This window comes from Pseudopipra pipra, chromosome 1 (assembly GCF_036250125.1).
Source record: "Pseudopipra pipra isolate bDixPip1 chromosome 1, bDixPip1.hap1, whole genome shotgun sequence".
NCBI classification, from domain to species: Eukaryota; Metazoa; Chordata; class Aves; order Passeriformes; family Pipridae; genus Pseudopipra; species Pseudopipra pipra.
In genome coordinates, this window is record NC_087549.1 from 151015656 (window position 1) to 151040291 (window position 24636).

Consider the following 24636-nt stretch of genomic DNA (forward strand, 5'->3'; position numbering starts at 1 on the left):
TCCCTCTTCAATTTCCATTCCAGAGGGGGTTGAGAAATCTGTTTGTGACCCTGAGACAAACAAAGGCTTCAGGAGCCTGTTGGGTCAGCAGGATTAATACGGCCATACCACTCCCTGCTTGTGCTCACATGTATGGAAGGTAACTCCAAAAATCTGTGCCACTCTGTAAGACAGAGTAGAAGTCCACCCCTGTGTGCAAATGTGTGTCTTATACCTTATTATCCATTTGCCAAATCCTTTTGGCTCTGAGGTCTGTGTTGTGTTCAGCAGGAGAGCCAGGACTGCAGGTCCAGCCCCTCAGTCACTATGGGAAGGGCCTGACCTGAGCTGGAATTTTTTCTCTACTCTTTTTTTTTTTTTTTTGCTCAGGTAATGGGCAATAGTTGACATTTCCTTCTGAAATTCCCATCCTTCAGATTGCTGTGAGAACAACAGAAATTCCATAACTTTCCCCAGTTCCCTCCATGTCTCCAGTTTTCACCTCAATCTTTGCTGAAAAATATGTGAAGTAGCTTCAGATTTTCATCAGAAAACAGAGATTTAGGGAAAGAGTGGTGGAGTTGCCTTTCTTTTCCTGTGCTTCTGGTACAGATACCACTTTGCAAGAAGAGAGAAAATCTGAAAACCCATATTCTTGCCCAGGCAAAGTGGTAGATAGTTCATTAGTGGCAGTTAAGGGATCCAGCCTGGGTGGAATTTGTTTTCAGCCCTTGAATAGTTGCAGTGTTTTGTAAGACACAAAACCTTCCTTTAGGGGGGAAACCAAGCAAGGATTCCCTAACCTTGTTACTAGGAGGGTGAAGATCCTTATTTCAGCACCAGCAAAAGTCCCCAGTCTGGGTTTGAACACAGTAGCAGGAATCTCTGCATTAAGTACTGTATCTTACTGGTATCTTACCCCTTTAAGCCAAACGTTTCTCTCCTCTCTCATATTCTTGCTGGCAATTTGCCTTATTCAGAAACAAACGGAAATTCCCGGGAATCTCAATAGCAACAAGCGGGTTGGGATTTTCTCTTTAGAGGATAATGCTAAATTAGTTTGGGGCATGGCTGTTTCTTCCAGAACAGCATTGAGTTTTCTTGGCTGTCAGCGATAAAGGGCTGACAGCAGCATGGAAACACCGGGATAAGAATAGAAAGCCAAGGCAGGGTCTCGCAGCTCCTCGGACCGTGTGGCATCCCTGCAATGCCCCCACGTAAACACCATGGCACGGCAAAGAAATCCTTAAAGATGCATGCCACGGCCCTGATCCCTGCTGGGCCCTGCATCCCAGGCAGGATGTGAGGCCGGTGATGCTCACAGGGCTCGTGCCTGCTCAGACATTCCCAAGGTATCTCTTCCTATGGGTTAGAGAGGGCTTCCCTTAAAAGGTCTGGTATTTGCGGCATGCCAAGAAGCCCTCTCCCCAGGCAGAGATTATTCCAGTGGGCAGCTTGGTGTTGCTTTCCCCGGGGGATGGGGATTTTAGAGGGAGGGAAGCTGCTGTCGTGAATGGCCATCCTGGATTGCAGCCTGCAAGGGTTGAGATGCTGCGCTGCTGCGGGAGGAGGGAGAGCAGAGAGAAGATACTGGCAGAGGGGTAAAAGTAGTCCTGATGGTGGGATAGGTGAACTAGGGAAACAGGGGAATAAAAACAGCGCTCGCTGGATGTCAAGTGAGGGTGTTTATCACCATTTCAGTGGAAAACCGCTCTGTAAATAACAGATGAAGAGTCACTGGAGGGTACGAGAATGGTGCTGGCGTGAGCGGGGCGTGACACGATCCCAGCGTGTCAGGGGGCAGGGCTGGGTACTGAGAGCCCAGCGACACACAGCCCGGGGAGAGAGCAATTAAACTTCCACTCTGCCTTTATTAACCCTTTATTAACTTAGCAGAGGAACACTGAGAATGAGGTATTGCCGAGCAGACAGTCAGGTCTCCACTCACCATCTCTAGACAGTTGGTACCCAAAAAGTGAGGTGGTGGGGTGATGCTGGAGCCCTCTCTAGGGAAAGACATCCCACAGCAGTTGGCCCACTCGGGAAGGCCACGTCCCCAACCAGCAATGCCACTCGCAGCTGTCCCTCAGCAGAGCTTCTTGGCATTTTTTTGGTGCCAGGAATAGAGTCCTCCACATTCCTGGATTTTTGCAAAGCCCAGAAATAGCCCTGAGCTGCCTTGGGGCAGATACTCAGGTCCGCCTGAGGCTAAATTTTCCCAGCTCTTCTCAGAAGCTCTTTAAATTACCTGAGGGTCATGATGCTGCTCCTGCAAAGTCCAGCTGACGCTGAGGAGCCAAAAACATTTGCAGAAGTGATGGAAGATCACGAACTTTCAGTTTGGAGGTGCTGGAAGTTGCAAAGAGATCTGATTTTGAAACTCAAGGGCAGGAAACAAGATATTCCTCAGCAGCTTTTTCCTTCACCCCCCCTCCACCCCCTCAGATTTGCAAATGTAACTTTATACATGTGCAAAATGTTAATTATTAGACTATAATTTAGTAGGCAATTCCTAAAGCATGAAATGATAATTTAAATCTTATTTCCTCTTCAACACAGCTGGTCTTCAGTTACATTATTTTATTTTACTTCTTTGTTTAGCACCTTCCTCTGGTTCTGGCACTTTTCAGCCCATTTCCCACCCCAGAAATTCATCTATTAAATCTGCACACCAGAGTTCCTCAAGTGATTGCAACATATGGCTTGCAGACAGCACAAAATCTTTCTTAAAACCTTTCAAAAAAGAATTATTTATATATTTTTATGTGTGTTAGTCATTACATTTATTTTCTATACCAGAGATCCCCATCTCCAAATCAGGGATCTGTTGTACATGATGCTGTACAAACTTATCTGAAAGGGCAAGGTGTACTCATCAAAGTTCGAAATTGAAAAAAAAAAGTGTTTTTAAGTTGCATGATTTTTTTAATCATCCAGCTGTAATCAGTGCTGTTCTCTACATCTGAGTTGGTAGGTGAACTTGTGAAAATCTTAGTTCTCACTTTTAAAGGTTGATTCCTAGCCCATATAGTTATAACAAACAGGCAACTTGGACCAAAACAGTAAAACAACACATGATTTCTATGTAAAAAGAACATGTTTACAACTGCCACTCTGTCACATAATGAGACAACCCATGGCAAAAAGAAAAAAGCTTGAATTTCCAATCCTCACGGTCCTTTGTAGGACTGAAAATGAGAGAAAGTACTGCAGTTTTCAAACAGAACAAAGTGTGATCCTGGCGTCAGGAGGGAGCACCCATGAGGGTAAGCAGATGTTTTTAGAGCGTGACTCATCCTCAGTCTTTACTAGAGTCTGGCTAAAATCCCATTGATGCTCCCTGTTGCATCTTTGTCCTACCTTTTCTTCCCCTTCTTTCGGAGAAAAACACATGATATTTTAACATTCTCTAAAGCCTCACGACCAGGTCATGAGGGCATTGAGAAATAGCTAGAGATACTCTCCCATCTCCCCCTCAGGACTACCCCTCCCTGCTCACCTTCTTGGCAGCCTCCAGACTAGGGCAGCAGGGAGCTTGCCCCACTTCCCACACCTCCTTCAGCATGTGTCTCCTCTGGAAGAGCTTCCCTATGGACCAGGACCACTGGTTCAGGGGTTGGGGCAAAGGTTTAAACCTTTCCCCGCTGACTGAGCACCCCCGATGGGCTGCCCGGCTCTTGGATTAAGCTGCAGCACTGGTTTCCCAGCCACCTTTTATGGGTGCTTACCCATCCATGTAAATTCCCGCAGCCCAGTCCTGGAGCAGTGCCAGTATTTGGGAGTCACTTTTGTCAGGGAACTGATTCTCCAAGAAGAAAAGCTGGTAGGAGGATGGGACAGATGTGATTCTGTACATGCAGCTGCCACATCCAAGGGCAGAGGCACTTCAAAATGGGGTCTCCATCTGCAGGGATGTGCTTCCAGCTTCAGGAGGGGTCAGTGAGCTGCTGAGGTTTCACTGACATGCAAGCCAGGGAACAAGCAGTTGGGAATGGGGACACATGTCCAGTCACACAGCCTGGATCAGGCGGCTGAGCTGGTAGTGACCATCCAGTTGGGGGTAGCCCATGGCTAGTCCCAGGCAGGGAGGAATAGCAGCCCCAGATTCCCAGGAAACAGCCAGCCCAGAGCACCACAAACCCAGCAGTATTTCCAGGTCAGTTCACCTCCATCTCCCTGGAAAAGAAAGCTGCATTCACAATGGAAAGATATCTCTATTTTGTCTCTGAATCCCCTGGTACTAAGGAGTTCCAGGACACAGGTCCCTTTGCTCCAACTGGCCTTTGAGTACTGGGTTTTGGGTTCTGCACCATGGGATGCACCAAAGGCCTCGTGGTACCTAAGCTGTGGCATAGCCAAGGGGCGAGACCGTAACACGTCTGTGCTTTGGGCACAGGACACTCCAGGTACAGCAGCCAACATGGCACACCCAAAACTGACCTGCAGAGGAGCAACGCTGGGCAGCCACAGAGCAGGTGACGGAGGATGCCAGATTCGGGGTGAGATGGTCTCACAGCACTGCTCCCTTCAGCGAGTGATGGAGCAGGACAGGACCCTGGCAGAACTTGCCCCAATGGACTATCCCTGTCCCCCCAACTCATGCAAGCCCTGTGCGAGCCCCCAGCTGATCTCGGCCCCCGTTACACAACCCCCAGCTCAGGCACTGCCCGTGGGGTGCACAGGGCCACACAAAGGGCTTTGCTTAGCAGCTGTGTTTGCTCAGGGCGGCTGATTTTGGGAGCAAAGCCGATGACATGTGGTTGGCCAGGCGACCCGGGAGACTGGTGCTGAGCTTGCAGCTTCCTTTTTTAATAGGTGACTCAGGCGCTCGGTAGCTCACTGGGGTTGGTGGTGGGAGCTGTGAAGGAGTGCCAGCAGCAGAGGTGGTGGACACCAACAGGTGGGTAGCGTTGTTTCTTTATAGGCTAAATAGGTTTAAATAGGAAGCAGAGTGACACAGAGCTGCTGTGTTACTGGTGAGATGGGGTTTTCTCAGGGGAGGGCAGAGGGGGGAGAGGTTTTGTCAGTGATTTGTTTTCCACTTGTTGGGAGCTGACTGTCAGATGTAACATGATTACAGTTCAAGAGACCTGTAATATTCTGTTCAGTAGGAGACAGAGCAGTTGAGTGATTTAAAGGCAATAATTGAAGAGGAAGTGAGTGAACTTTTAAATGAATATTTAAGAATCTTTTTCCCCCATTGCCTTGCCTTTCCCCCCTGTGTCAAGAAGAATCAGTGAGTACAAAGGAATACAAGGAATTATTTTTTCCCGTTGCAAGTTTCCAGTTCCCACAGCCCTCCTTGCCTTCCTGGGGTGCGACTTATGGGGCAGAGAGGCTGTAAACTGAGCCCGAGCTGCACATGGGTCGGGCATGGGAAGAGCTCAAGAAACCCGACAGCTGCTCCCCATGGACAATCCTAACATTGCAGCCCCTCACACGAAATGTGCAGATTCATCCGGCGCCAGGCACTGGCACCAAGGACATTTTGCCGACAAACGCCAGCGGGGAGGAGCATTCCCTGTATCCTTCACTTAGGCAGCAGAGCCGTCGGCCGCAGTGCCAGCCGCTGGGCGGGACGGGAGGAGGGGGTTTTCAGGAGCTCTTTCCTTCTATTTTAGCTCACAGGGGATGCTTTAATGCTGGAGGTATCTGGTTTAAAGTCCCTGGGGCTGCTGGTCAATCAGCGCCGCGCAGGATGCATCACTCAGCGCTGGGTCGGATGCCGAATGTGCCAGCGGAGCTCTTTTGCTCAGCGAGGCAGAAATGTGGAGCCCAGCACAGGGTTCAAACTGGGCTTCCATCTCATGCACAACAAATAACACCCTAAGCCTGGCCTGCAATAACAACCTTTGGCTTTGCTTTAGCATCCCCAGCTGGGAAGCTCCCCGGTCCCTCCCAGGGGATGCACCTTGCTCACAACTCTGGATGCGTCCTCGGTGCCGCTTGGATGCCGTTATCCACACACACGTGACAGCTCGGCTTTCTCGTTAGCGGAATGAACTGTTATTCTTTGGCTCTTATCTATAATTAGCAATTTGAAGGGTGGCAGCAGCCTGTTTCGTCAGGCAGAGACGTGTGGAGAGACCAGACTTAGTGGAAGCGCGGAGCCAGCCGCCCGCCCGGCGGGTTGGAGCGGCCCCTATCTAAGGCAGGCGGGGTTTGTGAGAAGTGATAAGCAAACAGAGGGCTGTGCACAGCCTGTGCGCTGGGAAAAAAAAAAAAAAAAAAAAAAAAAAAAGGAGAGAGAAGGAAAGAAAAAAGAAAACAAAGGCAGCGATAAGGGAATGGCTTCAACGAAAGCCTTGTATCTAATTATATCTGTCATTAAAACAAGCCCTGTGGCCTTTCATCCACCCAAGCTAACGGATGAAGGACTCAGCAGCACTGACACTGTGCTATTTTCCACTGCAGGGACTGGAAATATTCCTTCAGCTGCACTATTCATTCCTGGCTGGAGGGGTACATTGCTTTTCTTTGTGCAGTGTCTCTACCTACAGGCCTATAGGTCAATACAAATTATATCATCTCAGTGGTAATACCCATAGACTGGGGTGGGAGGAGACCAATAAATATCACCAGCCCAGCTCTAGGACGTGGGGATGCTTTTGCTAAGCACTTTGCACCGAAGTGGTTATGCACAGTAACACTTATGTCAACCTAGGCAGGAGCCCTGCCTTGCCATGGCCCATCTCCTAGAGATAGTTTTCAAGAGAGCCACGGATTTGTGTTCATTTTCCCAGCCAGAAAGGCTGCAAATCCATGCTTGGTTGCCTTTCTGCTTTGAAGCTAACAAGGCTCACTGTCTCCCCACTGCTCTTACTGGGAGGCTTAGCCAAACCTCATCACTGTATAAGGGAGAAAGCTTCTGCTTGCCAGGCTGATTGGCCCCCTTTTTGCCTTTCCATTAGGTAACTGAGCAATGGAAGAGAAAAGAAAGAGATTCCCAGACAAGGTTTTCCAAAGCCCTCCTCAAAGCCTTCTGCAGCCAATTCAGCAAATGCTGCAAGGACCCTCCTGATGTCCGTAGGACAAGGGGGAAGAGTTTTAAACTAAAAGAGGAGATATTTAGATTAGATATTAGGAAGAAATTCTTTACTGTGAGGATAGCAAGACACTGGCACGGGATTCCCAGAGAAGTTGTGGATGCCCCATCCCTGGACATGTTCAAGGCCAAGTTGAACAGGGCTCAGAGCAACCTGATCTAGTGGGTGGCATCCCTGCCCCTGGCAGTGGGATTAGAACTAGATAACCTTTAAGGTCCCTTCCAACCCAAATAATTCTAGAATTCTATGATTTCCAGGATGCTGTTCATCTCAAAAATCCAGGATCTAGTTAAAATTTGGGGTGTCTTGAGTAAAGTGGGGAAAAGTGATGAAACCAGAGGGTGGTTGCAACCTCTCAGCCTATCTCAAGATGCACCAGGTCTGCACCAGCCTTGCACTATCTCCACTGGCTGTAGACAGATAGTTCCTTTTGACTTGGTGTTTAAGCTGTGGACAGCAGAAATCAGGGAAAAAGGTGCCATATTTACATGGTGACTTAGCAAAAAAAAAAAAAGGGGGCATTAAGGAAATACCTTCTTCTGTTTCTGCTGACCTTCAGCAGAACTGGGCAGCTAAATGTGTATTGCATCCCACTGCTTCCTCATGTATCCAGCCTTGGTTCATCATCCAAATGCCTGCACATATGCAGGAGCAGCTGGAACAAAGGACAACAGAAATCTAGGGGTTTGGCACTTTCCAGCAGCACACTGGTCAGAGTCTGACAACCCACTGAGGCCCCTCTGCTCTTGTTTTCATGGCTTTTTGGTTCGTGTTTGTGCCCACAGGAACTGGCATTTCATTTGAAGCACCAGCTCCTGGAATCCTGTTAGTGTATGACATTAGCTGTTGTCAATTTAAAATAAAACCAGAGCAAATTTCCTTCAGCATTTTCTAGACAAACTTGAAAACCTGAACTTAAAATGCAGAAAAAAAGAGTCATTGGGTTTGTTATTTACTGATTTTCGTGCTTTGAGGACTGACATTTGAGGGCAAAGAATGCTGGAACGGCTGCAGTGCTTCTAATGCGCACATATTAAAAAGTACATCAGCCCTTTCCTGGCTGTGCAATAGCTGGATTTGTGGAGAGAGAGCCCATTGTTCAAACAGAAAGCATTGCAAATACCACACTAAATCCGAATGCAGCAGTGCAAGCCTGCAGAGAACGGGAGAACCTTCTCGTGTTTTTACAGTGGTAACAGAGACATTACAGCCCTGACTAACCTGGAGAACTGAGGTGCATCACGTAGGAGTAAAGCTCAGTATATGTCTCTGATGGGAGGTGGAGATGGCATTACCTAGCAGGGTAATGCAAAAAGAAAGTTCTTAGCTGGAATTTGGGGTTTCTGTGAAAACTGAACCCATCAGCATTAAATCCATTGATTTTGACCTGAACCTCTCTCTGGGGATGGACACAGCTTTCATCCTCAGTGGGAAGGGAAGCCCCCACTGTTTAGGGGGATGAGGACGAAGGGGGATGGAGTACAATAGGTAGGAATGAGGCACCATGGCCTTGACATCATCCAGAAGTGTGTGACTGCTCCAACCATCCCATCCCTCTGTGTAGCCCCCAGGAGGTCTGGTTAATAGTTCATCTCCTCCTAGAGTGGCCATTTCTCCATGAACCTAATAGGGACAACCTCAGCTGTAGTATCTCCATGGGAGACATCTGAACAAAGGTAGGAATGCTGAATATCTTGAGTATCTCAGCAATGCCATACTGGGCTCCATTGGGGGCCCCATGGGAGCTGGTGCAGCTCAAAATATCAGTTCTCTAAATTAAGAGCAGGGTTTGGTCCTCTGGCTCTGCCAAAGGCTCCCTGCTGCATCCTGGGGCAAGTCTTGTAGCCTCTTCATCTCTCCATTTCCTGAAACAGGCTCCCAGAGAAAAGGTGCAGATAAATGGATATAACTGCCTGAGAGGCACATCCATAGTAGAGTGGTGGGAATTGGCTCAAGTTAAACACATGTAGCTCCTTCACATCCTCTGACTCACTCGTGTTTGGTGATGGCCTTGTATGGGATGCAGGGATGCAGGAACGGGGGTGGGCTCTGTGCCCCACCAGCAGGATGGTGGCATCAGGTCACTGCCAAACGCGTGGCTCTCATCCAGGCTCAAAATCCATTTCAGCCATGAAAAAGGTGGAAATGTCCGTGATTTTTCTCTGAACCAAAAGGGCATGATGTTAAGTTTTGGGGGGCCAGAGCAGGGGCTGCCAGGGAGATTGGTGTGCAGATGGCAGAGCCCGTGGTGAGCGATGCCCAGGCTCCAGGCTGACCCTGCCCTCCCGTCTTTGGCTCGGGGCTCACCACGCACGTCTGTCCCTGTTTCAGATGATCGGACGCGGTCATTTTTAGACACATCAGACAACACTATCCACATACTTCACCAAGGACGAGGGAGGTCCTCTGCGCCCTCCGTGAAGGAGCTGTCGGCTCTCTATCTCTCCCAGACAGCTGCCGCTGCTGCTGACGCCGGCAGCCCCGCACAGCCGGTAAGCACCAGCATCCTCCCCCTCCCAAATCACCAGCGGCATCCCAACAATGTCCCGCCCAAGCAAGTGGTTGTAAGAGAGTGAGAGAGAATGTGTGTGGTGAAGTAAATCTGCAGAAACACAGCGTTTGTTTTTCCAAAAATGAGCATTTTTTTCAATTGTCGCTTGAAAATACTGGATGAATGTTATCAGAGGTGCTGGTATGTGTGGGATTTATAAGCTGTGTACAAAAAACCACATATTATATACGTATTAAATTCACACATACACACACGAAGCACACACACATCTACATCCACTAGCCCATACAGTTTATTCATATATAAGATCTCTGCTTTATTTGCGGGTATGTATTTACACATATTCATGGAGGAAATATTTAGCCCAGAGCAAGACCTACGTCTCCATCCTCTCCCCATTCCAGCACACACACACACACGTCCATATATACCACACTCAGACATAGCTGTACAGTGCAACCTCCCGTGTCCTCTGTTTCTAGTCCTTAGTCTGGAATCCAGGGATTTAATCCCACACTCCAAGATGATCAGTGGGCCATAGGATAATTCAGGGTTATGAGGCACATTTTCCCCATTTCCCCCGTACCGGTGGTGATCCAGGAGTAACATGGGATGCGATTTCATATCTGGACCACTGCTGCAGGCACGTTCGTGTTCCCCCCTTACCCTCAACCTTTTATGGTGTTCAGAGATGTAGTCTCTCAAGTGTGTATTGGGACACCCTACTGGACGAGTCCAGACTGAAACAGTTCCAGTTGAAAATAAGTGAATGGAGACTGCAGCTGAAAAATTACAACTGGTTAGAAGACTAAAAAAAAAATAAAATTAAAAAAAAATCCAAAACAATGAATTAAGCATTTTGTAATGCAATTACAAATATAGATCAGTCTTGTTTTTTAAAAGTTGAAGTATAAACAAAAATAGAGCCTAAATCAAACTTTCCTAGTTTTGATTTCCTCTAACTCTAAAAAAATGTGTTTTGGGTTTTATTTGTTGGCTGAGATTTTAGGAAACGTACATTTTTGATCAACCTGGAATAAGATTTTTTTTCTCATCTGTACTGAACTGCCAGTGATCCAAAAAAGAAAACCTGACCTGTAATGGTTTTCAGGTCTCTGTAGTTGATATGCACCTTAATACACATAAACGCATAAAAATACATATACAGATAATGTGTCTTTCTCTCCAGTTAAATGTCATTTCTCCACATATCTTTTACAGAGTGCTGTGAAGGACAACTCCATTCACCCTCCCCACAGGCAGAAAAAAAGCAAGGTAGGAAATGTTTAAGATAAGCACCGTTATCTAACCAAATATTTGTGGCCTGTGAGTGTGATTGAAATACCCACACAAGGCAGCAAGGAGCACTTTAATACTGAATATAGCTATCAGCTGCTCAGTCGCCCTTCCCCACATTCAGAAGTTCTTCGCAGATAAAAAAAAAAACCAAACCACCCTTATTTTTAAAAGTGCATTCAAAGTAAGTTGGCTCATGTGAAAGATTTGCATTTTACACTTGCTGCAGAATATGCTGATTTTCGGTATTCTGAGTGTGGGTTTCTTTTACTAATGTTCAAAACTTATTTTTAGCCAGAACAATCTGCGTGTAACAGAGTGAAATAACACCGCGCACCACTGCTTTGAGCAACAACTAATAATATTCCAGGCATAACTCCACAGACGTAACTGCACAGGCATGCCAAGGGTCAGCAGATCTGTTTACTGAAAGGAAAGCCACCAGGATTACAGTCTCTTTTAGACAATGGTTAAAGGCTTCAGCTACCTTCCCTGTGGACAAACGCCCAGGCAGAGCAGGTTGCAGGTATTCAGTTCAGTGTTCGGTGCCCAGGGTTCCCAGACTAAGGAGAAAAAAATGCAGAAAGGGAGGCTCAAAGGTGGGTTGGACATCCACAGCCCACTCTGTTCACTTCTGTACCAATGCTGCTGTGAATATGAGCTGAGCTCAGACTGAGTTTAAACAGGTCTAACTTCCCTGGCACCCAGCTATGGGTGTTACCCCAACCTCTGATCCTTCAGCCTTGTTGTTTCTCCTAAAGGAATTTGGCCTGCTGATCCCAGCAGTTTGTAGACCTTAGTTAGTCTCATATCTGTACAAGTCTGCAAGTCAGAAGAGCTTTATTTAAGTCTCTAATTGTATAACTGTCCATCTATTCTTGTGTAAATGGTGACATGGGGTACACCCGTGAGTCCAACAGAAGAAATCATTAATCAGATGAACATCCTTTCCCCAGCTCTCCCTCTTGAGCAGTAGGCAACCCATGGGGCTACCAAAAGCTCATCGTGCTACCTCCCTACCCAACATCATCAGCTCAGTTTGACACTTTGGTTCCCTGTCCCCATTTATTTCTTGAGACCTCTTCACAAAAAAATCCTCGACTTTCTCCTGCACCCATATCCTGTGTTCCCAGACTCCCTGCAGGTCCTCACACTGCCCCAGACACAGGGGAGCAGGAGGGAGAAGTTAACTTTTAGCTCACTACTCTAAGACAGCCTTTTCCACGTCATTCTTGTGGTCACTCTCTTGGTGGCACAGCCCAAATCGAGCACCTCTGTTATGCTGTAGCTGGACTGAATCCTGGGGACTGTAGACTAACCACCTCACCTGGATTAGAGGCCTTGCCTTGAGCCGTTGCAGTGGAACCAGAGCTAACACCGAGCCTGGAGCGTGTGCAGTGGTGTGATGTTTTGGAGTGCTGTGTGCTACTGAACCAAAGGTACGGAGCTTAGTAGGTGCACGGAATTCCCTTGTTGGCTTTTCCCTTTGCCGTTCTCACCATTAACGGCCGTGGGGTTGGCGGGACAGAAACTGTTCTGACGTTTGAAACTGTTTCCCCAAAGATGTCAGAAGCTCAGAAATCATCTAAAGCAGCCACCAAGAAAATGGAAGACGACTTGCCTCCCCCTCCTGCCGTGAGCTCAGTCCAGGTCATCGCTCCAGGGAGTCAGGATCTCAACCCACTCCCTGTGCCTCCTCCAAAACAAGCCTTCTCCAAGTTCTACCAGCAGCGCCAAGTGAACGAGCTAAAGAGGCTCTACAGACACATGCATCCCGAGCTCAGGAAGAACTTGGAAGAAGCTGTGACTGAGGACCTGGCAGAAATGCTTAATACCGAAGACCCCAATGCACAGGCCTCTGTGAACCTGGATAAAGTTCTCCCAGGAGAGGTTCAGTCCATGCGCTGGATTTTTGAGAACTGGGCACTCGACTCCATTGGGGACCACCAAGCCACCAAGAAGCTGGCAGAAGAAGAGATCATTCCTGGTGGGGATGTGAAAAGTACTTCCCTGAGGTTTGAAAGCCAGTCAATTAATGGATACAGCCTGTCAGCATCACCCAAGGTGTCAGAAACAGACCTTGCCAGAGGAGACGTTCGTACTGCCCGGTGGCTCTTTGAAACCCAACCACTGGACACATTAAACAAACTGTATTCAGATGAAACTGAGGTGCAGGAGGCAGTTCTCAAGGAGCCTGTCCAGGGAGGTGATGTGCAAGGGGCCAAACAGCTCTTTGAAGCACAGTCCTTGGATGCTATAGGACGCTGCTCCTCAGTGGAGGAGAAGAGCATCCTACAACTCAAGTCAGAAATCCAGGAGCTAAAAGGCGATGTTAAGAAGACTGTCAGGCTCTTCCAAACAGAGCCCCTTTGTGCCATCAGAGACAAAACTGGGACTATCCATGAAATCAAGTCCGTCTGCCGAGAAGAAATTCAGAGCAATGCAGTCAGAACGGCTCGCTGGCTGTTTGAGACTCAGCCCCTGGACACCATCAACAAGGACACTTCCAAAGTGCAGATAATCCGTGGGATTTCGCTGGAAGAAATTGGAAGGCCAGATGTCAGTGGAGCAAGGTGGATATTTGAAACCCAACCCCTGGATGCCATCAGAGAAATCACAGTGGAAGAACAGGACTTCAAGGCTTCTACAGATTTTGTCACAGGGGCAGATGTCACTAAGCAGAGATTGCTCTTTGAGACCCAGACTCTTGACTCCCTGAAAGGAGAAGCTTCAGAAAGTGTTGTAGCCAAAGAACAAGTCATTGGAGGTGATGTGAAATCCACACTCTGGCTATTTGAGACGCAGCCAATGGAAACACTGAGAGACAATTTTGAGGTGGGACGCTTAAAGAAAGTAGAGCTTTCAGCAGAGGAGAAGGGAGATGTGAAGCAAAGAAAACACGTCTTCGAGACCTGTCCCCTTGGTAGCATCTCCAAGGCATTTGAGGAAGAAATTCCAGCCACCAGTGTGGAAGAGGTAGTAAAAGGGGATGTGAAGTCTTTCAAGACCTTGTTTGAGACTCTCCCTTTAGACAGCATTAAACAGGCTGATGCTGAGCCCATCACCAAAGAAGAGGAGGAGAAGATTCCAGCTGGCAACGTCAAAGCCAACCAAATCCTGTTTGAGACAACACCTCTGTATGCCATCAAGGATAGCTTTGGCAATTTCCATGAAGTCACCTCTGTAAGCAGAGAGCAGATCATCAGCGGGGATGTCAAGAACTACAAGTGGATGTTTGAAACCAGGCCCCTGGACCAGTTTGATGAAAGCATCAAGAAAGTGGATATAATACGGGGGATCACAAAGCAAGAGATGGTGGCTGGTGATGTCAGAACAGCCAAGTGGCTCTTTGAAACTCAGCCTATGGATGTCATTCATCACAAAGCCATGGAAGGAGAGGAGCACCCCTCAGTGAAGCGGGAGATCTCCCAGAGGGGGGATGTGAAGACCTGCCGGTGGCTTTTTGAGACCCAGCCAATGCACACCCTGTACGAGAAGGCTGAAAAGAAGCAGGAGGAGGACGGCAGCGTGCCCCAAGCTGATGTGAAGTCATACACATGGATGTTTGAGACTCAGCCCCTGGACTCCCTGAAAGGCCAGGAGGAGCAGTATCTGCAAGTCAGTAAGGCGTACAGTCAGGAGGAGTTACAGGGAGTTGATGTCAAAACTGTCCGGCACTTATTTGAGACTGAGCCCTTGGGCAGCAGCATTGTCAGTGAAGCTGACAGGAAAAAGACCATGCGGTATTCCAGCCGAGTGGAGATACAGTCTGGGGAAGTGTCCAGAGTGAAGGAGTTCTTTGAAGCTAAGCCCTTGGATACAGCCACCAAACCAAAATCCCAGAAAGATGCTGGGACAATTGAAGCCGGATCCGTGCACAAGTTCACATGGCTCTTTGAGAACTACCCCATGGATACCCTGAAGGACAACTCTGAGGGCATCCAGGAAATCCCTCCAGAAAAGGATATCAAGGGGGGAGATGTTGGAGGCAAAAGGTTCGTATTTGAGACTTATTCCCTTGACCAAATCCATGACGAAGTGGACGAGACAGAGCTCCAGAAGATCCAGAAAGACACCATGAGCAAAGCAAATGTCAAGTCCTGCACAATGCTCTTTGAAAGCCAACCCTTATATGCTATCCAGGACAAAGAGGGGGGATACCACGAGGTCACCTCAGTGAAGAAAGAAGAAATCATGAAAGGTGATATGAAAGGTGCCCGGTGGTTGTTTGAAACTAAGCCCCTGGATCAGATCAAGAAGGAAGAAGAGGTGTTTGTGATCAGGGCTGTCACCCAAGAGGACATCAAGAAAGGAGATGTCCAGGCTGCCCGGTGGAGATTTGAGACAGAGCCTCTTGACTCCTTCTCAGTGGGAAAGTTGTCTGTGCCCAGAACTGTAGATGATGTGCAGAGGGGAGATGTTCAGTCCAACAAGCAGCTCTTTGAGTCCCAGCAGGTGGGCCAGAAGAAGTACGTGAGGATGGTCAGTGTCAGTGACGTTCAGCGGGGTGACGTGAGGACATCCACTTGGCTTTTCGAGAACCACCCTGTGGATTCCCTGTACGGGGATGCGGAGAGAAGCTCATCCATGAGCACAGTGCAGAGAGAGGACAGCCAGAAGGGGGACGTGAAACGCTGCACCTGGTTGTTTGAAACCCAGCCAATGGACACGCTGAAGGACACAGAGGAGGTGACGGCCAACGCTGGGGCCCAGGAAGCGATCCCTCGTGCAGATGTGAAAAGCACCACGTGGCTCTTCGAGAGCACGCCCTTGGATAAATTCAGTGCTTCTGAAGGCAGCATAGAAATAGAACTGAAAGAAAGAACCATGAAGGAGACTTTAGAGACTCTCTGCACTTGCCAGGCGATCCAGCATGATGGGATCCTCATTGAAGCCAATGATATGGAGAGTGTGAAGATGGTGAAGTATCAGCTCAGCAGCCCCGGTGCTCCAGAGATCCTGAAGGAGGAGGTTGTGGGAGGCCATTTGCAGAGGATTATGCTGCAGCTCCTGCACAGGACCAACGTGGAAGCACAGAGTGTGCTGGTGGAGGAGGACAGAGATGGCAAGATCAAAGTAAGCCCATTGCAGCTGCTGGACCAGAGTGAAGCTGTTAAAGGCAAAGAGGATTTCAGTGGAGATGTAGCCAAGGCTTTACAGGGCCTCCTAAGTCAAGATGCTTCCATCAAAAAGGGAATGGTCTTACAAGAGACAAAGTCGGGATCAGTGAAGATGACTCTCTACTCCCTCCTGTTCCATTCTATCCAGCAGAAAGTCGTCAAGGGGGATGTGAAGTCAACGATTGGGAACCTGTTGGCTTCTTCACAGGAGCAGAAAGCAGCAGCAACCATCAAACGGGAGGACAACGAGAAGGGAAATGTCCAACTTTTTGCGAGCTGCATTGAGAAGGGAGATCTCAGCTATCTGAAGAATCTCCAGCAGGAGTCAGAGATACAATCCCTCATCAATGCCCAAGCAGAGCAGGGGGAAGACGAGAGTGTCCCACGGGTTGTGCAGGGGGCTAACATACGTATCTTACCAAATAAAGAACAAATAGGGAAAGTAATTGCAGAAGGTGAGCCAGGGACTATGGAGGGAGCAAAAAAGGGATTTGTATGTGAAAGCACAGGCAGAGAGGGTGTGTTAGAGAGAGAGGCTGTGCATGCAGCAGGTGTGACAGGCACCGCAGTGCAGTGTCTTGGGAAGCCCCTGCCCACAGTGGTGGGAAAGGAAGAAATTCTGTCCGGAGGTCTTAAAGTGACTACAAAGTCAATCCAAAGGGTGGCTGATGCCAGCAAGAAGGCAGAGAAAGGAGAAGCCACCACTGCCCAGTTGAAGGAGCCCAAAACTATGACGCAAGGCACATTTCCAACCCAAGTGACATCTCAGGGGGCAGAAGTGGATGGGAAACAGCAGAGTGTGGTGAGTGGGGCACCAAGCCAGACTCAGACAGAAGAAAAGGCCCTTGGGAGTGATCTCCAGGCTGCAATGCAAAGCCTGAGGCTGGCAACAGCAGAAGCAAAAAACATTCAACACCATGTCCAGAGCAAGTTCCAGAGGAACAGGGAGGAGGTCCACACAGCCTGCAGGCAGCAGACAGTCAGCACGCAGGGAACAATGACCCTTCAATCAACCATGCACCAACAGGACTCTTCATCCACCAAGCAGGAGAGCAGCAGCACTGCCACCAGGACCACCACCACCAGAGTCCAGGAGGCATCCAAGACCCACACAAGCGTGTCTCAGAAGAGCATAGCATCACACAAAAAGGTCAGTGCTTCTGAGGAAGTACAGGCAGGACAACTATTGAGCCAGGAAATCCAAGTTGTGCCTAGTAGAGATTTTAGCATTAAGGATGGCCTTTATACTGCCACACCCGTGAAAACCTATATAAACCCTTGTGCTGAGTCTGATTACAAAGAGCAATCAGTGCAAGAAGAAAGAGATGTTGTTGTCAGAGGGGATGTACAGACAGCTATCAGAGCACTGCAAAGTGCCGCCACAGAACAGCGCCTGGTAGAAAAGGAGGATGTTGTCCGAGGTAATTTAAAAGCCACACTTCAGTCGCTGGAAAAGTCTAACGTTAATGTCTCCAGAGGGGACTTTAAAGCTGCTATGATATACAGAAATGCAGGGCAGTCCTATTCTGTGTGTAAAAAGAAAAATGAGACTCAAGTCGCTAGTAACCAGACTGCTGTAGTGGCTTCAGGGTCGCAGGCTGATAATGACTTTCCTCCTCCTCCCCCAGTTGCTGTGATGAAAGCAGAACATTGCCCACCCTCAACTAAAGCAGCAAGAGAAGGTGCCCTTCCATTACCAACCAGCAAAGATGAAGTCCAAGGATGTTCTGCACCACTCCAGACCCCTCTTCCTGCCCTTCCTTCTCTGTCCTGCAAACCCAGTGATCAGAGTCCTGCAGAGAAGCCCAGGACTCCTCCAAAACCAGAAATTACTGGCCCACACAGGAAAAAACCTGTTCCCCCTCCAAAACCTGAGCACTTCTCACACGAGGCACATTCTGCCTCTGCAAGTAACAGCACAAGCAGATCAACCAAACCCATCCCTCCACCCCTGCCTCCAAAACCTCTAGGCTTGAAGGAAATCATCAGGCCAAAGACTCCCGCCATGGAGCTGGGATCAAGCTGTGTGGAAGTTCATGAACAATCAGGCTATGAGGAGGTTCAGGCAAAATCCTACAATTTGGAGACATCTGTGAAGAAGACTGTCACAGTTCAGGGTACAAACACTGAGAGAAAGGTGCCAAAGTACTCTGCCAAAACCCCTCTTCAAATAGCAGAAGAAAGGTACAAGGCCAACAAAGCAGGACAAGGAAAGGTGGAATCAGACAACGCTAAGACTTCAAAGGCAATAAAAAATGGAGTGGCTAGTTTTGAAGTCAAGCAGGGAATGGTGAGTGGGAAAGCTGCTGCTCCAAGGAGATGCCCAGGTGAGGTGGCTCAGAGGCACACAGAGCTGTGCCGAGATGAGAACGGGTGCTCTTCACTATCGCCTCCCACCTGTCCTGGTAGAGCACAGACAAATAATATGCCAGGACAAACTGAGCCGAGAACCTCCCCTGTGGGCCACACCACTCCTCCAAAGAGAGATGACACTGCACAAAACGCCTCATCCAAGGTGGAAAGGGAAAGTGTATCTAATTCTTACGGATCGTGGGATAGTCAGAGAGTCGTGCAGCAGGTGCATGAGAGGAGGCAAATGTCTCATTCAATGTCCTTCCATCAGCAGTCAATGAACTCCTTTGAGGAGCAACATCAGGAGACCAGTGGGCAACTGAAATGTCTTGATGGGGAGGCAGAGACACCTGCCCAGGAGAAGCCAGTGGTTGTTATGAGAGAAAAAAAAACGAGAGAAACAGAAGATGAGCGTCGGAAGAGGCTGTCAGTACACAAAGAGGAGATCATGAAAGGCAATGTCAAGGAAGCTATGGAGATCTTTGAGAACCTCAGGAGACAAGAGCAGCTGCAAGAAATCTTGACTCGAGTGAGGGAGTTTGAGGAGGAGACAAGCAAAGTGGATGTGAAAGCTCTGAAGAGCTTCTTCGAGAAGGTCCCTGAGTGGGTTGTTCGTCAGAAGGCCCACCAGGCCAAGCAAAAGGACAAGGCTGAGGCACTGGAAAAGGAGGACACTGACAGTGTCTCCTCAATGGAGCTGGTTTTTGAGGACCTGGAACGAGCAAGCGCTGAGATTATGCACCTGAAGGAACAGACACTTGCCCGGATCCAGGACATTGAGGAGGCCATCAAGAAAGCTATTTATTCTGTTTCTAGTCTCAAGTCTGAGTCAGACATTGCAGGGTTGTCAGGGCTGTTCAAGGAATCTCTGGGGAGCACCCAAAGCTCTGTGAGCAGTAGCAATATCCGTAAAATCAGTATTGTCTCAAGCAAAGCCAAACAGGAGGAAGTCACACTGGAGACGGGGGAAGCAGCATCTGTGGAAAGTGCAAAGGTGGCAGAAAAGACTGAGGCAGCCAAGGCAGAGCTGGGGGTCCCCCGCCTCGTTCAGTCTCGTGTCAGCTCTCCCTCCTCACCTTCCTACATCACCATCGAGTCTGCTGCCAGGAAACCAGCAGAATCACCCAGGACAGCACATTCCCCCCAGGATGTCCCTTCGCCAGACTGTCTTGACTCTCCAGGAAAGAGGGGTGCTTTTGCTCATAACAGCTTTAGCTCCATTACCCATCCATCAGCTGGGTCTACTGGGCATGACACAAAACCCTTAGAAAAGAGACCAGACCCCCTCCAAACAAAAGCTGGGCTGAGCTCAATGAAACAGCACACCCTTGGCAATGCCAACCATCCAACTAGTGACAAAGAGAAGGGCTCCCTGGACACCTCCAAAGACAGCTGCCACTGTGGGAAGAAAGGAAGCTTTTCGGAATACTGCTCCCTGAATGTCTCCAGCCCACAAAATCCACGGAGGCAGAAAAGCATCCTGGAGCTGCAGACAGGGCCCGATGGGTCCAAGCTCTACGGAGCCACCCGGACTGTCATGGAGCAGTACGAGGAAATGGACCAGTTTGGAAACAAAATCATCACTTCGTCCACCACCGTCACCAAACAGTCTGAGACACAAACATCTTCCACATGCGATGTGGTGGCTCATCCCCAGTATGAGGTCTCGGCCTCACCCATGTTTCGGAGGTACTTGAAGAGCCCGGGCGAAAACTTCCACACCAACGGGAGTTTCCAGGAGCCAGGAGTGGTCTTTGTCACCTTTGGCAACTCCAAGCCAAAGAAGTAGGAGATTCTGGAGAGCAAGAGAAGACTCTTTGAGACAAAAGAGAAAGGCCACGATAAACATTTCTCCTCTTTCAGCTACATCACACACAGGGATTCACCTGCACCCTAGGGACTTCTCAGGGTCGTCGTCTTGGTGTTCGCATACAGACAGGACTAATGCAGTCTGCCTTGACACTGGAGGAGAACAGCCCTCACCTGGCCAACCCAAGAGACTTGGTGCTGCACCACAACCCAGAGTCCTGGCACTCTTAGAAGCACAAGGGAAAAATCCATCCATGGGGCACCTTAGGGTATCTTCCCCCTGAACGTTTGGAGGGAGGCAGCTCGTGGTGTTGTCTCGGGATTCTCTGAACTGCTGCAGAAGGAAGGATAGGTAGGATCAGCTAAAGAACCAACCAATCTGGTCACTGGCAAACAAATACCTTCTTTCTTTCTAAGAAGGGCATCCTACACACACATATATATACACAAGCTCATATTGATGGGTGGGTTTGATAAGTTTTCTCTTAGCCATTAAGAAAAGAAAAGAAAGAAAAGGAAAAAAAAAAAAGTCTTGAATTGCTGTCACTATTGGTTTTGGGGGAGGTGTTTATCAGTTTATTTTTCAGTTCCTGGAAAGTGTTTGATGCTACTGGAAATTGTCAAGCCAAGACCTACAGCTATTATCAATGCCATTCCCCCAAAGAAAGATGCTATGAAAGATTCTCTGCTTGAGTCAGAATGGTTACTGCTTTCCTTTGTTTTTTTCTAGAATTGTAATTTATTATTCAACATATACAAACCCCTTATTTTAGATTTTCCATGCTTTCCTACATGTTTACTGTTTAAATTCACTTTGAGACTTTGTAAAGCAATTTTCTTATTATTATGACTTTGTTTTGTACATTCTCAACTGAAGATTTTAGATATTTTGTGGCTTTTTTTTTTTTTTAACTTCTATTGCTGCGTTCTGAAGGTAAACATTACCTCTAAAAATACTTTGGTCTGGTTGAGTTTCTTTTGTTCAGTGCCTGTTTCCATTCAAAGTACTTAGAAACCATTTCTCAATGGGCCAGTTGAGTCACATATTGAGAGAGCTCCAAATCACTGGAGGGATTTGGTCTACATCTGCTTTACAGTGTGGGTGGATTATCAGCCCTGCAGCAAGGAGTGTTCATACTCTTGTTTAAAAAAATAATTGAGTCCAGGGCAATATGGACACCCCAGTCCAGGACTCTGTGTAGGTGGATGTATACACCAGGAAAGGTCTGGACACTTGTCTGTACCCATTTTCCCCAAGTGAGAAGGCAGCAGAGGTTGGAGAAGGCTCCATAAGCCTTAAGAGGGGGGGCAGCTGATGAACTAGGTTTTGCTCATTGCTGCGCCTCAGCTCACATCACACTGAGTTTGGGGGTGAGGCAAGTGAGCAAGGAGTTTGTTCCAGCTGTGGGGGAATGTGGGGAGCCTACAGAGGGACTGCTGGGTTTCTCAGGGAGCTGTGTCCTACGGCCTGGCTCAGACTCAGACTGACAACCCCTGGATCTGACTGTAGAACTTTTAGTTGATCTATGGCAAGTCACCTCATTTCAGAGTGCATCAATTTATATTTCTGAGATTGGGACAGTAACTTCTTTCAAAAAAAAAACCCATCGGTTAGTTGTTATGGTTAATGTTTGCCTTTTTCCTCTGAGCAAAAGAACCCACACTAAGGAATCAAGAGCAGAGCACTGGGGAGGAAGTTCAGAGTCCACCACTCCATATCCCTGAGTCCATGAGTCCATAGATAGGTTTTTATATAGCAGATATCATGCATCATGCATGATGCATCATGCAACACCTTGTTAAAGGTGTTGTAGACCACGCAGGAGTTCTGCTTCCTTCCTCAAAAACAGGTACACACCCAGAACTCATTGATTTATATCTAGAACACCATAAACTTGAAAGTAAGATGTACCAAAAGAAGAGTAAGAACATGATTTTCAGTTCCACCGGAGTAAACACTGAAGGCTGAGCTAGAAGAGCAGATCATCATAAACTGAGCATATCTGGTTTCAGACAACCAGAAAAAAAATAACTGCTTTGACCTTCCCAATCCCTTTAGTAGGACCAATGGCAAAAGTAAGGGAGTGTTGGTATTCTGGAGCTTCTCTTCAGAATTTTTCCAACACTCCTTTCTCATCCTTGTTCATTTCCATCTCAGCTTGCTTCAGGATGCCCATCACACATGTTTGTTTCATTTCTGTTGAAGGACAACTGTGGAGCTGTTTTAGTGAGCTGAAAACAGGTTGCTTGGGCGATGAGAATGATTCCACAGGAACTCAAATAAACCCAAATATCCTGCACTGCCAGTGCTTAAAAATACAGATCTTATTGTTTGTGTCTCAAAGAGTCATTTATGAGGCTAAGATCATTTAAGATATGTTTCTTTCATGGTATTTCCACTAGCCAGGAACTGAAATATGAGGAGGACACAGATGCTGCATTATTTCAGCACCATACATGGCTCCTTGAAACACTGAAGGAGCTGGAGAGAAAAAACAAATGCAAAGATTTGAAACTCAAATACAAGCTGAAGGATCAGCTCATATTCTCCGTGCTTCAGACCTTGCAATAATAAACCAGTGGAGCACATACAAACTTTCAAATCCCAAAGGAGTTGTAACAGTTTTTCTGTGAGTTTTGGGTACAAGACGTGACATTGTTCACTGTTCTTTGCATTTCTTTGTGGGTTGCTGCATTCTCACACAGTGCTGGGTAGATATTTTCAAGAGCAAAGGGGATGGGAGAATTACCTGGACCAGTGGACAGAGGACAGTTGTCCTTGTCTAAACTGTGCCTTGTTGAGTGGTCAAAGGACAAGTTCAGCTACAGACCTGGTTCTCTTGCAGCAGTGGACACGAATTACACCACATTTGAAGTGCCCACAGCAAGTACTGCCCTTCCCAGCTCTATCAGTCACTGGCCTCCCTGGGGATATTCAGTCTTAGGTCTGAAAGATTTGTGCTCACCATAGAATCACAGAATCATTAAGTTTGGAAAGGACCTCTAAGATCATCGAGTCCAACCATAACTCAACACTGCCAAGTCCACCACTAAACCACGTCCTTAAATGCCACATCTACACATCTTTTAAATCCCTCCAGGGATGGTGAGTCTGTCCACCACTTCCCTGGGCAGCCTGTTCCAGTGCTTGACAACCCTTTCCATGAAGAAATTTTCCCTAATATCTAATCTAAATCTCTCCTGGTGTGACCAGAGGTCATTTCCTCTGGTTCTATCACTTGTTACCTGGAAGAAGAGACTGATCCTCACCTGGTACAACCTCCTGTCAGGGAGCTGTAGAGAGCAAGAAGGTCCCCCCTGAGCCTCCTTTTCCCCAGGCTAAACAAGCCCATCTCTCTCAATCGCTCCTCATAAGGCTTGTGCTCCAGACCTTTCACCAGCCTCTCCACCTATCAATAACATAAGCATTTGCAGGCTGACTCCTCCTACTATATAAAGGTTTTAATTCACCCAAAGGAAAAAAAATAGCCAACAACTGATAAGCCATGAGCCAGCTGCAACTTTCAGCACTGCAGTAATCAGCAGCGTGCTGGAAGAGCCTTCTGGGAACACTCTGCTTTTCACAGAAGCCTTAAGATAATCTCCTTGCCCACAGTGCCATTCAATTGCTGCTGGTCACCTCTCTATCTTCCAAACCATTAGGAAGGCTTATTCCTGGTGCTGACAAATATACCTGTGAAGAGCAAGAGTATTTTCCATGCATCAGACAGTGAGCATTAAAAACAAACCCCCCGGTGAAAGAGACCTGTATCCCCTATGAAAGATTACCCCGCTTTGGAAACACACTCCAGGAGTACACACATTCATTCCCAGCTGAGAGGGGAGAGACCTTGCTTGTTTGCTAAATGGCTCTGCTTCCTTCCTCTGCCATGGTTAAAGGAAAGCATTTCTTTCTTATACAACACAGACATGTTGATGGTTACTCTCTTCTCTGCCAGGGCACAGACCCTTGTGCTGTGTGAGAGCTTGTCACTGTCAGAGGAAGTGCCTGCCAGGGTGCCTACATGTAACTGTGATCTCTGCTGTCATATACAGCAAAGCTGATCCCTCGGCTGAGAATTATTATCGCCATCACTGGCATTTTGCTGCATCACAAATGATGCTGTGTTCATGCAGCTGCCCATCACCACTCACTGTTCTCTGCCAAAGAACCTGCTCATTTCCTCCAGTGGAATGACACCCGTGCCAAAGGTGCAGAGTTTCCATTTCTCTTGGACACATCTATTAACTTTCCATCTGGTTTCTGCCACCGTTTTCCTCTTGAAGTCTCTGTATTACGTTTGCACAAGGGCATATTTCTGCTTCACCTTCACCAGCACTGCCCTCCCACTGGCATCAGCATAGTTTTGCAGTAATACTGGTGAAATTCATCTTCCAAATTGACTGACTTTGTACAACTATATGGGCCTGTCTTAGGGTAGATGTCTCACCCTCTAGATTCCCTTAACTGGCCCTCCACTGAGTGTGCTGGGAGTTTGGACACCTATTACACATGTATTCA

At 47.8% G+C, this 24636-nt stretch overlaps 1 protein-coding gene across 5 annotated transcripts in view; it reads left to right on the forward strand.

Annotated features, from left to right (window-relative positions):
- XIRP1 (xin actin binding repeat containing 1) overlaps positions 1–21070 on the forward strand; it is a 33870-nt gene extending 12800 nt beyond the window's left edge. For 4 of the 5 annotated variants that reach the window (XM_064639003.1, XM_064638995.1, XM_064639021.1 and 1 more), the window contains exons 6-8: positions 9357–9517; positions 10759–10812; positions 12397–21070. In XM_064639003.1, coding sequence (XP_064495073.1) covers positions 9357–9517; positions 10759–10812; positions 12397–20094 — 7913 coding nt within the window. In that variant the 3' untranslated portion in view covers positions 20095–21070. The remainder of the gene's footprint in view (positions 1–9356; positions 9518–10758; positions 10813–12396) is intronic. The other variant, XM_064639029.1, reaches the window with a different exon arrangement.
- The last annotated feature ends 3566 nt before the right edge of the window (positions 21071–24636 follow it).